The sequence below is a fragment of the Micromys minutus genome (genome assembly GCF_963924665.1).
Source record: "Micromys minutus genome assembly, chromosome: 13".
NCBI classification, from domain to species: domain Eukaryota; kingdom Metazoa; phylum Chordata; class Mammalia; order Rodentia; family Muridae; genus Micromys; species Micromys minutus.
Genome location: NC_137982.1, coordinates 50,555,585 through 50,572,061, shown reverse-complemented (window position 1 = coordinate 50,572,061; position 16,477 = coordinate 50,555,585). Strand labels below are relative to the sequence as shown.

At 43.0% G+C, this 16,477-nt stretch overlaps 1 protein-coding gene across 1 annotated transcript in view; it reads right to left on the bottom strand.

The window, feature by feature from the left end:
• Positions 1 to 16,249, bottom strand: part of UBE2E3 (ubiquitin conjugating enzyme E2 E3) — a 50,934-nt gene extending 34,685 nt beyond the window's left edge. The window contains exons 1-3 of the mRNA XM_080927010.1: positions 15,725 to 16,249; positions 14,426 to 14,647; positions 12,664 to 12,714 (exon numbers count right to left, since the gene is read on the bottom strand). Of these exons, the coding sequence (XP_080783136.1) occupies positions 12,664 to 12,714; positions 14,426 to 14,619 (245 nt within the window). The 5' untranslated portion in view covers positions 14,620 to 14,647; positions 15,725 to 16,249. The remainder of the gene's footprint in view (positions 1 to 12,663; positions 12,715 to 14,425; positions 14,648 to 15,724) is intronic.
• Between the last annotated feature and the right edge of the window lie 228 nt (positions 16,250 to 16,477).

The window sequence follows — 16,477 nt, the reverse complement described above, 5'->3', positions numbered from 1 at the left end:
GAGCTTTTTAATCCTGTGTGTGAGCCAATTTGTTCTGGGTTCCTGTATCTGCAACACTGACTTCCGATACAAACATGCTATTTTTAAGAGCACCTCATACAAAAACACACTAATTTTGTCTCTGCTGGAATCCAACTACTCAAATACAACTTTGATTCTATTTAAAATCATTTGAAAGGGCTGGTGAAATGGCTTGCCAGGTAAAGTACGGGCTGCCTAAGACTGGCAACATGAGTTCAATCCCCAGAATCCACGTGAAGGTGGAAGCAGGCAACTGATCCCACAAATATGCTGGAGCTGGGGCACACTCACCTACACACACACACACACACACACACACACACACACACACAGTCACACCATGAACACACAAATCACCCTTCATGCCGCACCCTCAACCTCACATAAACGTCCCATGCACACATAAATAATACCATTATCTGTCGTGATTTCAAAGAGCATGGCCTCCATAGGTTCATATATTTGAATACTTGGTCCTCAGGTGACAAAGGCATGAAAAACAAGAGACTAACAGGCATTAAAAATGGGTTTTCTTAGTATACAAATGAAGCTAATAGAAGAGATAAGGGCACATTTTTAAGTAACAGATGAAAATCCTAGTAACACAGGTTTGCCTGTAAATAAAAACTCACTGGTAAGAAAAACAAAAACAAAGCCAGACAAGCAAAACCCAAAGGGATTCACAGCGAGGTGCATTGGTAGTGGCAGCAGCAGTGGTGTGTGTGTGTGTGTGTACGCACACGTGCACATGCACAACAGCACATAATAGCTCTGCAACCCTGGAACTAACTATAAGATTTGGGCCTGAGCAAAGGGCTCAGAGAACACAGCCCTGAAGCATGAGAGCAGGAGTTTGGATCCAAGGACTCAGACGGAATCGCAGTCCAACCCTTCTGTAAAAGGATACAAAGAACTCCCAAGGGTGAGCAGGCTGGGTAGGCTAGCCATACTAGGAAGTGTCAGGTTCCGCTAGACACTGTCTCAAGTACAGAGTAACAAAGGAAGACACCCAATGTCAACCTCTACATCACCAGGTACAAACACAGTGCAGATACACGTGTCAGCAAAGCATCCACAGCCATAAAGAAAAATTAAAAAGAAAAAGCCAACCTTTAAGACAGAGAATCCATTCTCAAAGATATAAAGATGTTCCTATTTTTCTACTACTAAGACTTAATTTCTCCACAATAACAAGTGACCAGGACATTATCTTTAAAGGAATAGCTTCTATTAACTTTTCAAAATACCTTTATTTCTAATTTTTCATAAGGCACAGTGACTTAACCTAAAGTGTGCTTATATAAGTAACAGGGCTTGGGAGATGGCTTACTAGATAAAGTGCTTCCTGCTCAAGCATAGAGACAGAGCTCAATTCCCCAGTATTTTACAGAGGACAGATATGGTGGCTTGAACCCCAGAGGTAAAAGGAGAGAAAGGGTGGTTAAACATTACCCGAGTGGCTCAATGGCTACCTGCTCTACTCAAACAAGTTCCAGGTTCAGTGATAGATCCTGTCTCAAAAAATAAAGTAGGTCACTGTTGTAGGTCACAGGGTTCATAGCTGGGCTGGGCGAGTCTAATTATTTGTCTTCTCCAGTACAATACCTTCCAACACCATGAATGCAAGTCAGGACACATGAAGCTTCTAGTTGGACACTAGCTGGATTTCTCCATTTTCAATGGTTTTAAGTGGTATCTTCAGCAAAAAGATCTAACCATTATGTTGGCAGGAGGAAGAGAAAGCAATATGACCAAAATAGATTGTATGAAAATTTTTAGAATAATGTCATAAAAATAATTAAGTAAATAAGTAAAGAGGTGACTCCGCAAGTAAGATCTTAACATTTGCTGCTCTTATAGAGGACCTGAATTTGGTTCCCAGCACCCTCATAGGGCAGTTTACAATTGCCTGTAACTCCAGCTCCAGAGGACCAGACACCTTCTTATGGCCTTTGCAGGTAACAACACAGGTATATATGTACATATACACAAATATCTGTATATAAGCAGACAACACTCATAACAGTTTTTAAATTATCTTTTATTATTGAGACTATAATTAAAACATTAAAATCAGAGAGCAATAAAAGATATCCAAGTCAGTGTACAACCTCCCATGTACACACATGAAAGCACACCCATACACATATATGCACATATGTAAACACACAAAAAATTGATTAAAATTTTTCTAAATAGTTATAAAAGGATAATGGTGACATTCTAGAGCAGTACAATTCACTGAAAGACAACAGCCAGGAATTAATGAGTCCACAAAAGACAGTAGAAAACTGCTTATCTGATGAGAAAGGAGATACATACTATTAACCAGAGATTATGCATTTGTCCTGCTTTAGCCATAGACTTCATACCACTGGTGTGTGATGATTTCTCCTACAGCTGCTGCAAAACACTTGACATGAGCAACTTAAGGGGGAATGAACTGAGCTCATTGTTTTAGAAAGTTTCAGTCCATGAGAGCAAAAAACTGTTAGGGGAGTGAGCAGTGGGGGAGGGGAGACCTCACATCACTGTCCTGATGGTGAGAGCATATGACACAGGTCTCTGCTGTTTAGAAGAAGGCAGGAGAAAACAAAACAAACAAACAAACAAACAGAAGCAGAAGCAGGCCTGGACTACCTATCCTCAAAGGGAAAACATCTGTCAGCCAGGCCCCACCTCCTATACAGCCTCCCCAAACATTGCCGCAAAGCCTAGAAGGGGCTGTTCAGTCAGGAAACATAAAAAAAAAAAAAAAAAAGCTGTCACAAAGGCATTCTGTCTAGCAGTTTTGCTTTAAGAAGAAAAAAAAAAAAAAAAAAAAAAAGGAAGTCAATAGTCAATGGGTGTCTTAGGGTTTCTATTGCTGTGACAAACACCATGACCAAAAAACTAGATGGGGAGAAAAGGCTGTTCTGAAGGAAGTCAGGACAGGAATGACACAAGGCAGGATCCTAGAGTGGCAGCTGATACAGAGGCCATGGAGGGCTGCTGAGTACTGTCTTGTTTCACAAAGCTTGCTCAACCTGTTTTCTTTACAGACCACAGGACCACTGGGCCTTCCCCATCAATCACTAATACAGAAAATTGGAGGCATTGTCTCAATTTAGATCCTCTCCTTTCAGGTAGCTCTAGCTTTTGTCAGGTTGACATGAGTAGCCAGCAGAACGGAAAAGGAATGACACACCAAGGAAATAAATAATCCTAAATTACCTAGTAGAAAACTAATAAATAAAATATACATCACAGCAAATTCAGGTCAGTTTCTAATAAGTAAGTAAGATGCAAAATAAAATAAAATGGAGGAATCTTGAGCCCAAAATACATTAAAGCTGTGATTCTCAACCTTCCTAATGCTGTGACCCTTTAATACAGTTTCTCACGTTGTGATGACCCCCAACCATCAAACTATTTTAGCTGCCACTACTTAACTGTTACGAACTGTAATGCAAATATCTTATGTCCAGGATATCTGAAAATGAACCTCTGCGAAAGAGTCCCTGACCCAAGGGTGAGGAGCCCTGAGAACCACTGCATTAAAGTCTCATCAACCAATCTTGATTTACCTGCTTTGTTTGGATTCTGGTCCAAGTTAAGTCTGGAGGAAGCAAAGTCATGCACAGCACATTTGTAATGTTGAGTGGGGACTAAGGAACTATGCGTGTGGTTAGTACTACGGTGTCTATCTAAGGGGGAGGCAGGGCCGACGGCTGCGGACTGAGTAGACGACGCAGGAAGAACCACACAGCGCTGAGCACCGCATAGTTTAGTGTGCTGCTGCTGTCTTCTTACACCTTTCATGTTCTCCATAAAAGGTATGGTTAAAACATTGAAATGCTTCAGCAAAAACCTGTTCATTTATAACATAGTTCAGGGTTAAAAGCAAAAAATAAAATACACTTTAAACCAAGTCCTTTAGCAGAAATGCTAATAGCAAGTGTAAGCAAATTTAACAAAAACGACTTTTAAATTTTTTCGAACACATTATATTTTAAAAAAGGGCTTTTTCATAAGTCACATACTTGCCTCAAATTGTGTTTGCAGGCCAAGTGGGAGATTCTAACTCACTGTAATAACAGGTAACAGTACGAGCATGCATATGTGTACACACACACACACACACACACACACACACACACACACACACCACAAATCCAGCAAACAGTCAAATACTCTAGTATGAAGCAAGAATAAAATCACTGAGCCGCTGCCTTCCTGTGTCTTCTACATTTTGCTGCCACTACTTTTTAAGTTTAGAGAACTGCAGAAAGCATCAAAAGCCATAAAAAATGCAGCCACACACTGATGAAATTCACTCTCTTGTGGACTCTGGATGCTCGACTTAAAATTTAATGTGGAGGAAAAGATACATTTGTAAGGAACCTATATAGTTTTATATGACTAAACTACCTAGAAATAATGACCTGGGGAAGGGAAGAATGGTATTTATAAAAACGGGAACATGGATATAGGAGAAGATCAGCATGATGACTGTAAGGAAAAGAAAATGAAGAGGTAGCAAATTTACATTCCCTAGGCCTTGCATTCAGCCCCAAAGATACACAGTTCACTCCCAAAAGCAATTTCACACTAGATACATCTTTATTTTTCCACAAACTGGATGTTAAATACAACAACGACGTATATTTGCTCTGGGAAACTGAAGGAGCAAAAAAGAAAAGCCTCTTGTGAATGACATATATACAACTGGTCAAAACCCCACCACACAGGCCCATGACAGGGAGTGAGCATTGCTACTGGGCTTCCTTCCAATTCTTTCCAAAGTAAAACAACTGTACACAGTAAAAGCCAAACAGAGGACCAGATCTTATGGTTTAGAAACTTTCACCACTAACCCACCCAGTGGAGCCATTGCTAAGTGATGCTACTTGAATCACAACTGAACACCACAGGTGTCCCTAAGTCTGTTTTCTTATAGATCCCAGTAAACTGCTACAACATTAAAAGATGTGACTTCAAAGTAATTCTAAGTCAGCTCTAAACACAATGTAAGGTATAATTTGATTGACGAGTTCTATAAAACTGGCCTCTCACTCTCAGAACAATGTATCAATTTTGCTTAAAAAAGATCAGCTCCTAGTGACATATTAGAGGGGAAAAAACTACAGTAATTTGAGAGCCATTTTTGGATAAAATTGTGTTTAGAAGAAGTAATTTTTAAACAAACTGTAACACTACTGAAAACAAAATACAATTATGAGGAATCTAATATAAAGCCAACAACTGCAAAAACTTGGGTCTGGTATCAGTATTAGAAAACTATCATTTTTCATGTATGCCTACAGGCCAGAAGAGGGCATCAGATCCCATTACAGATGATAGTGAGCAACCATGTGGCTGCTGGGAATTGAGCTCAGGACCTCTGGAAGAGCAGTCAGTGCTCTAACCACTGAGCCACCAGAACACTATCCCACATAGACGTGCTATCAGCTTTCAGCTTCCCTTAAAATCTGGCGCTGATAACTTTCCCCAAATGAAGCATGGAAATTCCTAACTGCACAAAGACTTTTACAAATTCAAAACCCATAAAAATGGTCTACTCTTACAGTAACCCAGAGAAAAACATACATATTTCATTCGTGCACAGGAAAGCCACAAGCAGAAAACAAGTTTATTTTCTCCATTAGGAACACATTCAACCCTTTACCTCTGTCCTCGCAGGGGACAAAGAGCTGACAGCCTTGGGAATGCTTCCTATGGACAAGATCCTTCAGAATGATACCTCACTCCCCAAAAGGAAAGGTCAGTACACTAAGACAAAGAAAGTAGCCTTTTCCTCCCAACTTAACCACATGAACCTCACTTTGGGCCAGATTCTAAAACCATGCAGAACCAACATTTTTGGATGCTTTCACAGAAGAACAAGACAAAGGAATACACTTACAATAAACAACCCAAACCCCACAAACTCTGAATACTTTTCATCAGGTTTCTAAACAGTATTGTTTGAAAGGAGAAAAAGCTTACTTTCAGATCTGAAATTAGCTAAGAGGTATATCTGACTCTTTCACATACACCCTATGACATCTTTTAGATTTCTCAACAACTCTTATATTTACTTTTTAAATTTAAACCAAGAGAAATAAGTTATCCACTTACGGATTAGAAAGGTACTGAACTGCTAGGCATCATCTATCCCAGCATTCATGTTTTAAGACAGAGAAGCTGGCTTCACATTGGAAAGCCCATGAACTCGCACATTCTCAGTCACCTTACAGCTTGTTAAGCACAGCTGTGAAATCAGTTTTTGTCTTATTTCCAAACCAAAGCACTTAAACCTGCCACATGACTCCTTCGAGTCTCCACACGTGTTCTGAGTGGCAGAGCCACAGGACGGAAGCATGGACCTCGTCTGCGTGAGTAAGAAATGCACCTTTCTCTGCTGAACCAGACCCTCATCTGCACTGCTGTGATGGCAACTGTCAGGATGTGGTGTTTCTCTTCACAGCCTAACTGAAGTAAATGCCAAGACAATACGGATTTGAAATGACACGTCTTGTATGCGTTAAAGGGCATATTCTACATAATTTTGTATATCTAGAACGAACAGAACAATTAGGACAGTATTTTGAAAGCAAAGTGAGAAAATAATCCAATATAAAGAGAATACTTTAAAAGAAATGCACTAATAAATAATTACACTTCAAGAGTAAAGAACTCTAAATCTATTTTTTTTTCTAGTAAGCAAACAACATATAAAACAACGACAACAGAAACCCAATAATCCAAAACTAACCACTGAGAAACCGGAATCCGCTGCTGGGCAACGTGGCTGTGCTTACCACCATTAGGAGCTACAGCTGCACTGCGCAGCACCTACTTACCCACACGCTGTGCTCCAAGTCCTCTGAAAACCCAGAGAGTTTAAAAAAACTTGGTAGCAAAGCCAAATTATGAGTCTTAAGCTTCTTATCATTTCTACGTATCCCACTTAGGACAAATATGCCCTTCTTTGGTGTGGAAATATTCATATTGTGATGATGGAGTGCTGTCTCAAGGAAACGTAAAACACAGTAATCACATCAGACCACCTTTCCAGAACCTGACAATTCATGCAGAGTGAAACATAACCCAGCGCACTGTCTGAAATCAAGAAGTATGTTGCTGTGGCAATAGGATGCCAAACAGGCAGGCTAGCATTTAATGATGAAAGCAAAAAGCACATGAAGAGCATGGCTTTGTTGCTTGTGTGCACTTCAGTTTAAAACTGAACTTTGGTGATTCTTCAACAGTATTTTCTTCCTGTTGTGGTTTGTTTTGTGGTGCCTGAGTTAAACTTGGAGCCTCATACATGCTAAGCAAGCTCCCTGCCACTGACCACTCTCTGGCCCTGCATACTTGTCCCTTATGTTCCCTTAATATCTCTTAGAACATCACAGACACACTCAGCCTGACGCCAACCATGCCAACAGTATTATCCAGTTGTGAGACCCAAAACAACACTACCATTGCTTTCTGAGCTCCGAAGCTGTGAGGTAGCAGGCCCTCACGGTATCAATTCCTGGCTTCAGCATACACTGTGATCATTGTAATATAAGACACAAGCTACTACAGGACTGGCAAGAGATGGAGGCATCAGTTAGGAAAGAATCATAAGTGAAAACAGTCAAAAGCAAACTTAGGAGGCAGACTTGGGAGGAATAGGTATCTACAATGTCTTTCCCAGTGTTACTGATGCTTTGGTTCTCATCACTCCTGGGGGTGGGGGCAGGGGGACGGCTGTCTTTTGCTTTACAGGAGCTACAGTAACAGTACCTCTGACATCTACCCTTTGAATCTGGTAGCCTTCTCCCTCAATTCTGAAGAACAATGCTATCTTTAGGCATTGGCAACTGTTCCCAAGACAGGGGTGGGAGGCCCTAGGGCACTGCCCCAATATAAAACCACTGATTAAAAGGCAAAAGAAAAATACATAAAGTTTAATACAATTTATGCTCTAGATTCTAAACCTCTAGAAAAATGTCTGGATGCATTTTCCTGTTGAAAGACATGCGCAGAAAGAAAATAATCATACTCTATTCTCTTAACCCGTGCCTAGTTATTGTAGTAGTAGTAGTAGTAGTAGTAGTAGTAGTAGTAATAAGTCATTCTAAATCTGAACACCCAAGTAAATTTGATTTGTTTTTAACCAAACACAATGCATCTGCTGTTACAAAGTCAAATCCAAGATGAGAATATGGTACACAGTACCAAACAGTTGAGTGCAGAGAATATACTTTACAGCACATAACTTTTCAAAAGTGCTGACTATTCCCACCAACTTCCTGACCTCATCTGAATGGAGCACGAACAGATACTAATATATAGGCTACTATATATTATATAGTATAAAACATAGTATATTATATATATATATTCATATATATTATATTTAATACTAATTAAGGCTGCGTCCAACCTTTACAGAGGCACTCTTCCAGTTACTGCTCTGGGAAATGAAGAAATATCTTTAGTTTTACAGCAATCCAAGTCTTTTTCTACTGGTTTATATGCAAAAAGTAAGATTACTGTGAATTTCAACTTCTTCTCATAATCAAATAAAGATGACAGCTTAGAATTATTTTAGAATGATCATCTTAAACACCACTACTGAAATAAGGACAAACGTGCACTCTTTAATGTCTTCTTCAATCCAAATGATTCTTTTCCTGGAATTCCATGCTACCTAGACCTGAGTGTGGGTTGATGCTAAGGTGATACATGATTGGACAGTGGAGAGATAGGAGGGGGAAAGGCTAGGAAAATGGACGAGGAGGAAGAAAAGGGAGATTCCAGGAGGAATCAAGATGGAGCTGGAAAAGGAGGATGTAGATCCAGGTGGACTTAATTGGCAAAGGGTAGATATTAATACTTTTAAGGGTTTCTATAGGTCTTTATATCTCATATGGAAGGGCAGTTTGTATCTTGGTCCATTGGATGTAACCTTATTGTGTAGAGGGTTTGTGGATTGAGAATTTAATATATAAACCTGCTTGATAAGCTTCCGGGCTTTGGAGTCATATTTGTGCCGGGCGGTGGAGGAAAGAAACACATTGTGGCTGTCGTATCCACCAGGAACAGAAGCAACAGGGCAGGAGTGAACTGCCTGGGAAGGGAATCGTGTGGAGAGGGCAGCTTTTGGACCGTGTGGCACAGTCTTTGAGCTACTAGAGTAGCATCCGTGGGGTGAGACCTCGGGGGGCCGATAAAACGATAAGCCACCCATTTAATATTTACTGCAACAGCTGAGAAAATGGAGGATTAAAATAAAACATAACTTGCTAGTGCCGCATGCTATTGAGTAGCAGAGAGGATCTGCAGAGAGGACAGACTGACTTCTATACTAGGACCTTCCACACCATAACTCATAAATCTTCAAGTCCTATTAAATTCAAGTTATGACCCCACACCTCAGGTAGAGGCTGAAGGAGGAAGTGGGGTGATGGACAGCACTCTGTAAGTCTCACAACTCTACTAGTGATGCACAGGCTTCTGGTCTGCAGCTCACCTAACAAGGTCTGACCTACCATGAAAAGCGGTCTAAGCAACCTCCAGAAGATGGGAGAAGAAAACTCCAGAATGAGTCAGGAACAAGTGAGGAGTTACCAGCGTCTCATTCACAACCGAGGTTTCTAGTCTTACTTTTCTTCAGGGATAAGGTGTCATAATTTGTAAACACCCGCTTTTGGGTTTTACCAGAAGGATATCATTATAAACGTCTACTCCAATTGGGCATTTCCCACATCCAAAAACTACACCAATACCCTAAATGTTTGCATACTAATGGATTCTATCTAAACATGCTAAGGAACATCTTGGAAGAATACATTTGTACTTGTTTATATGGATAGAGGCATGGCACCTTTCTAAACTCAGTTTCTACACTGCCAGTAAGACAAGGTCACCCCTTTTACACATCACCCCATGGTCACATCAACAGGTTTCTCTAGAAGAGCAATGCACACACAATTTTCGTTCACCATCAATAGCATAAGATTATTTACAGCCTGGATGGCAAACTATAAATGTAAACCAGTAAGTGAACATAAGGGGGCTAATCTCACGGGCAACCTGCTCGGTTTGAAGTCACCTAGAAGACATGCCTCTGAGCGTGTTTCACAAGAGAACTGAGAAGGGAGTCCTATCCTGCCTGGGAGCAGCAGCATCTCATAGTTCCCAAGCGGAAACACAAATCACTGGAGATAATGTCTTTATCAATGTTCTTACTACCAAAAAAAAAAAAGAAAGAAAGAAAAAGAAGGAATCTACCAATCTACCATCAAGCTTGCTTAAGGGCATACAATTCAACAAATACTTATCACTCTGGGTGATTAGACCTAACTCAAGAATGCTAAAGAAAGGGGGAAAGGAAATTTAGAAAAAAAACTTCTTAGTCTGAGTAATTTGGCTTTTCCCCCAAATTTTCCTGCATTTCATTCAACTTTTTTTCCTGAGATACATAGATATATGCTAGCCAAAATAAAAAGTAAAGCCTTATAATAAACATTTAAGCATATCGGAATTGTGAGAACACAGTGGTGTTCTTCCCCAGATCTGCCATAAGACCAAATATATATATACACACACACACACACACACACACACACCAAATTTAGGCTTCTCTGTCAAAATTCAACATTGCCTACATTAAAATAATCTGCAAAGTTCCTACCCAGTAAGGAGTAGACCTTCCTTACAAAATTATCTGACCTTTTTACAAGTAAGAGAAGAAAGCCTAACTTCAAAGTGCTAAGAAAGAATTTATAATGCCCACTTTTTTTCTAATTCCTTATACAGCTGCAAAGAAAGTCAGGTAGTAAAGAAATGGAGAACTCCACAGCATCATGTGCAACACTGAGTTATCAAGCCCAGCCAGGGAAAACAGACAGGATGCTGTGTACAAGCACCAGCAGAGCCTCACGTTCCCACGTGCCTAACAGCCAAATGCCAAACACTATCTCATGACTGATACACAAAAGAAAAACTTGGGACAAATAAAACTCTCTGCACCATAGAAAGGTCCTATCTCCTCTACAATGGTTCGTGGTGACCTTGTGGAAACATCCTGGGGATAATGGACAGGCTGTTTTATCACCACGAGAGCTCTGCTCCAAGGGCATTCAACACCTCCACCACACTCTGTCCCCTGAATTTTGCTATTCACAGAAAAATCAACTACCTTTTAAAATGTTTGATCTTACACACAATTTTTAAACAGCAGAGATTTTTCTCTGATCTTTACATTTCTCATACTGGGCAAGAAAAATACATACGTTATAAACTAAGTTATTCTTCCAGAGAGCAAACAACTTGGCCTTCTTAAGTGAACACAGATTCCACAGACCACTTAAGAGGGTGGACAAAAATACCTCAATTTACTTATTTTTAAAGCAGCATAAATGTAGCATTAGTCATTCATAATTAGTTGTAAATTTTATAAGTGAAGAGAATGAAAACTATTTTAATTTTATATTAAACATAGCCACAGTATTATCACTTCAATATGTAAAAGCAAAATTTTATGCTCTGCTAAGCTTTTAAAATCCAGTGCATACGTCACACTTTTAGCATGTCATTTTGAACTAGCCACAAGTAAAGCCATCAATAGCTACTTGTGGCTAGTGGCTACTGCATTGGATAACACAGGTTATAAGTTAACACCTTCAGGTTAGGCATACCTACTTTTAATAAGAACTATTAATTCATTGGAAAATGCAGAATCAGATCACTTTAACAACAGATCTTATTAACATACAAAGAGGTCAATGGATTACATTTGTGTTTATAGGTGACTTCAGAGATCTGTCTGATCAACACAAGCAACTACAGAATTTGCAGCAGAAACAGATTAAACCAAAATGTAGCATCACTTCAACTAGGCCAGCAGCTCTCTATGCAAATTGTTTAAATTTATCTCTAAATTCAATTCATTTCATAAGCCATATAATCACTGTTCAAAAATTTTAAAAGTAACGTACAGAATGAAACAAAAAATTACAATTAAAAAAAATGCAGCCACTAGCTACTTGAGTCCCAGTGAAATTCTTCCCACAATTACAACTTACTTGCTACTTACTAAGAATTTTCTCAAGTAATTAGGACAATTGCTTAAAACACAAATAAAATTCCAACAATGCATCCTTCAAAAAACAACTGAGACCCATCATGTAGCACATAAAAGTTACCCTTAAGGCAAGTTACTAAATAAACCAAAAAGAACCAACTACACTCTTGTTTACTGCATTTCCATTTTCTAACACTGCATTCAGCAATTTCTAAATTGGGAAGGTCGGTTCAGATAGCATACAAACAGTTCTTTAAGGTTGAAAATTTTAGGAACCGCTAAAAAAACGGTTGTGAACAAAAATGCTCCACAGACACACAGGCAAAATCAGCACCATCACACTGCACAGAGCCTGCACCCGTCCTAAGCCCACACCGAGCCTGCTTCCCTGCTTTACCTTTTCTCCCCTTCACTGACGTGATCTAGTCAGTGCACTTTTAGTTTGTGCACTGCCAAAGATAAAAGGAAACAAATGAAAGCAGCTCCTAGGGCTGCACACTGATTCAAGCAAGACCATCCATCCATCGCTCAGCATTTCTCCACAACTCACAACCCAAACAACAAGATTTGTTTCTTACCTGCAGTTAGGAGGGGGGTCGAGGGTGATCTCAGCTAGCTCCTTCTGAATTCTGTTAGTGAAATGAGAACAAACCAAAAGGATCTGAGGTAGTCCACAGAATAGCGGGGATTACACTGCCCTCTACCACCACGCAGTTAAACGCAAGGCTGGCTCTGCCTTCAGTAATGCTAACATGGCTGCTTCCTCTTTGTTCTCAGAGGCATAACACAAATCCCTTGGCAGAAACTTTGCAGCTCTTTTTCTCACGTGCAACTGTAAAGAAGTGTGCCATTTACACCAGATTTGGGAGATGCCCCTCTGACTACTCAGTAAAGGATATATAATCTATTAAAAAACATGTTTTACCAAAGAAATTCTCTTTTCAAGCTTATATGCAAATGAGACAAAAAGGGAGGAGGGAAAACACCAGAGAATTTGACAATGACTTCAAGTCACTTTTTACTGAGCTAAAAATTATTAGACGGCTACAAGAGCATTATTAATGGTTCTGGCAATATTTTAGCTGTCAGAAAAGTTTAAAATTTATAAATATCTTTGCCAATGAAAATTTCATGTTGGCATGCATATTAGCTATGAGTGTATCGTCTCTGCTTTTAGATACACCTTTAAGGGTCAATAAATCTGCAGTGGAGAAGAAGATAGATAAATTTGTAAGCTGAAGTTATAAGCAAAGGCAACTGGCCATCTTTCTTCAAATTCAGGACATTTTTCAAAAACTCAGAACATGCTCAAAAATGTTCCTCCACAATATTACAACAAATTACACGTTTCAAATTATTTCAAATACTGTCCTGGTTAATAAAATACTCCAAAGCCATTAGCATTTGAGTGATGGTTAAGAGCCATAAGAGAAGTATGAATCTCAATAAAAAGTGTAACGTTTGACCAGTTTTTACATTTTTTCTTCCTTCATTTATCTCCAATTTTTTAAAAAAATCAGCAAAACGCCTGTCCCGGGTAAAGTGGGCACATTTCCTCCTAATCACTAGTTTCTCTAGATACCCCAACACTGCTACCACTTAGGGTTGCACTGGCAGAATCCTTTCAGACACCACGAAAATAAAAGCCACCAGAGAACTGATCTTTCAAGGAAGCTCAGAAATGCTCCCCCTGTTGTTAACCTGTCAAGCTCATCCAGGGTGCTGGAGTGAGGAGGAAGGTCACATCTACAACTGTGACAGGACTTCTGTTTTATCTGCCCTCACAAGAAGGTAGGAAACAATCACTCACCCGCAGCCACACCTGTGCTGGGAGATTGAAAGTCCTCTTCCTAGAACTTGGAAGCCAATTTAAAGCACACTTCAAGACCTGCCTTGCGCTATAGCCGAGCCTGGTTATTTACCAATTTTCTGGTGAATATTGTCATCTCTGACCATTCAATTTTATGGAGGGAAGCGCTGCTGATCTCTAGAATTGCCAATTTTACCCAAGCATGACTCACAAAGGGAAACCTCTCCAATGGACCATCTAATTTGGGTTCACCAAATTTCCCTTGCCAACTCCTTCATCTGTCAGAAGGAGCCCCAGCTCCTCTTGAGGAGATCCTCGAGTTACCACAGTACAGAACAAAGTACACTTGCCTTCAAGTCAACAGTTGTAGAACCGCATGCATCCCACACGCAGAATGACAGCTCATTCCGGTTCAAATACGTTTGACGGAGAAGTATTTCTGAACTATTGCCACCAAACTTAAGCCAACAAAAGCAACCAATGGGAGGGAAGTCAGGCTGACAATGTGAGTCCTCCCTTACAGACATTACCTTTTAGCACTAGTGGATAACTTAGCAGTCGTTTTGCTAGAGAGTTTGGTGTTTTTCTTCTGCTGGGTAGCAGAAGGTTTTCTTTCTTCCTGTTCCTCAGGCTCTGGAGCGGCAGGGTCTCGCTGGTCTGCATCTGAACTACCACTGCTGGTACTGGGGCTCTCATCATCCGACCTTTGCCTGTCACTGGACATCTTGGTGAAGTTATCTCTGGGAAAACTTCTAAGGAGGGAAGGAACCCATAGATAAATATTAGATCTTGGGAGTGGGGGGAGAAAAAACAATCTCCTCTCTCAGTAATCACCCTTGAGAGTATTTTATTGAAAGGGATTCGAAAGTCCCTGGACTTAGGGTACAGCAAGGTTACAGGGAGCCTGCTATGTATTATAAAGCAGTCCTTGAGGGATTTACCAAATGCAAGTTAGAGAACCCACTCACATTTTTCCCCCATCCCTTAGACAATCTATCAATTGTCTACTTTCTCAGAAGGCATGAAACAGATTTGCCAGGGAACTTGGGCAACGGGCATTAATAACATATGACAACTGTAAATAACAGATCTCGCTGAGAATGTTCAGAAGTCACTGATAGCGTCTAAATATTTACAGGCTGACACCGGTCTGAGCCACCAAATCCTCCATCCCAGAGGAAAACATACCCTTAGTCGCCCATATGCTTATTTACGGTGGCGGGTCCTCCCGTGCGCACCGAAAGCCTTTGAACACAGCACTCGAATTTAAAAAAAAAAAAAAAATCAACTGGCAGCCACCCCACGGCCGTCCCCACGGTCGGCGGCGACGAGGATTCACCGGGCCGAGCCCGAGCTGCCACCCAGGGAAGGGCAGGATTCAAACTGCACCTTCTGCAAAGCTCCCGGTGCCATCGACGTTCCCCGCTCGATTCCTCCCTCACCGACCGACATTTTGTCCAAAAAAAAAAAAAAAAAAAAAATCCGCAAAGCGGCCAGAAAAGCCCGAGGGCAAAACAAACAAACAAACAAACAAAAGCCCTCCCCACCCCCGGCCCGCCACCCCCCCACCCCAGAAGTGCAACAAACCGGCGCGGCCCGCCCCGGGGCGAGCGCAGGGCCACGCAGCCCCGCGGTCCTTTGTGGGGAGGGCCGCGCAGGGGACCGCGCCACGGCGCCCGCCCGCCCGCCGGGGGATGCGGGACCCGCCGCCCCGCGCCGCTGCCCGCCGAGCGCGGCTGACTGAGGAGCGCGGCGCCCGGCCCGCGCGAACAAAGCTGCCGCCCCCGCCCCCGCCGCCCCCCACGCGGGCCCCGGCCCCGCCGCCTTACCTCGGCCGCCCGCCCGGCCCGCTCGTGCGCCGCTACGCTGTGGGGGAGGGAGAGCGCCGAGGAACCTTCCTTGAGGAAATGGAGGCAGCCTGGGGGGGGGACCGGGGGGGCGGGAAAAAAAAGCCGCCGCCGAGGCTCCGGCCCGGGAGTGTGGAACATCGAAAGTCGCAGGCGGCCGTGCAGTGCCGCGCTGCGGCCGGAGGGTGGCGCCGCCCCGCGCTCCGGGAGCCACGGTGGGGTGGGCGCTCCGCCGGCCGAGGCGCAGGGACGCGGGAGCCCCCCGCGCGCTCTGCCTCCCGCCGCCCCGCTCGGCTCCGCTCGGCTCCTCCCGGGCGCGCAGTCAGCAAGTTCCGAGCGGGCGGGCGGGCGGGGGAGGGGCGGGCGCGGCGGCGCGCGTGCTCGCCGCTCGCCTGGCGGAGGGGGGGGAGCGAAGCCCGCGAGCTGCTCCGGCGCGCCCCCGCGCGAGCGCGCTCCCGCCGCTCCTCCGGTGCGGGTGGGGGGGGAGGTGGGGGCCGATGCGCACGCGCCCGCCCGCGCGCGGCCGGGACAAAGAGCGCGGCGGGGACCGGCGGGCTGGCCCCTGCGCCCTTGGCCGCCGGAGCTCGTCCTGGAAAGGGAGGAGGAGGCGGGGGCGCGGTCTCGCGGGGCCGCGGGTGGCTTCCGGCCTGAGCCCGCCTCCCCGCCGACGCTGCCCATTGGACTGCCCGCCCCTCCCCCTCTCCACTCCCCCCCCCCCACCTCCCCCGAGGTTAG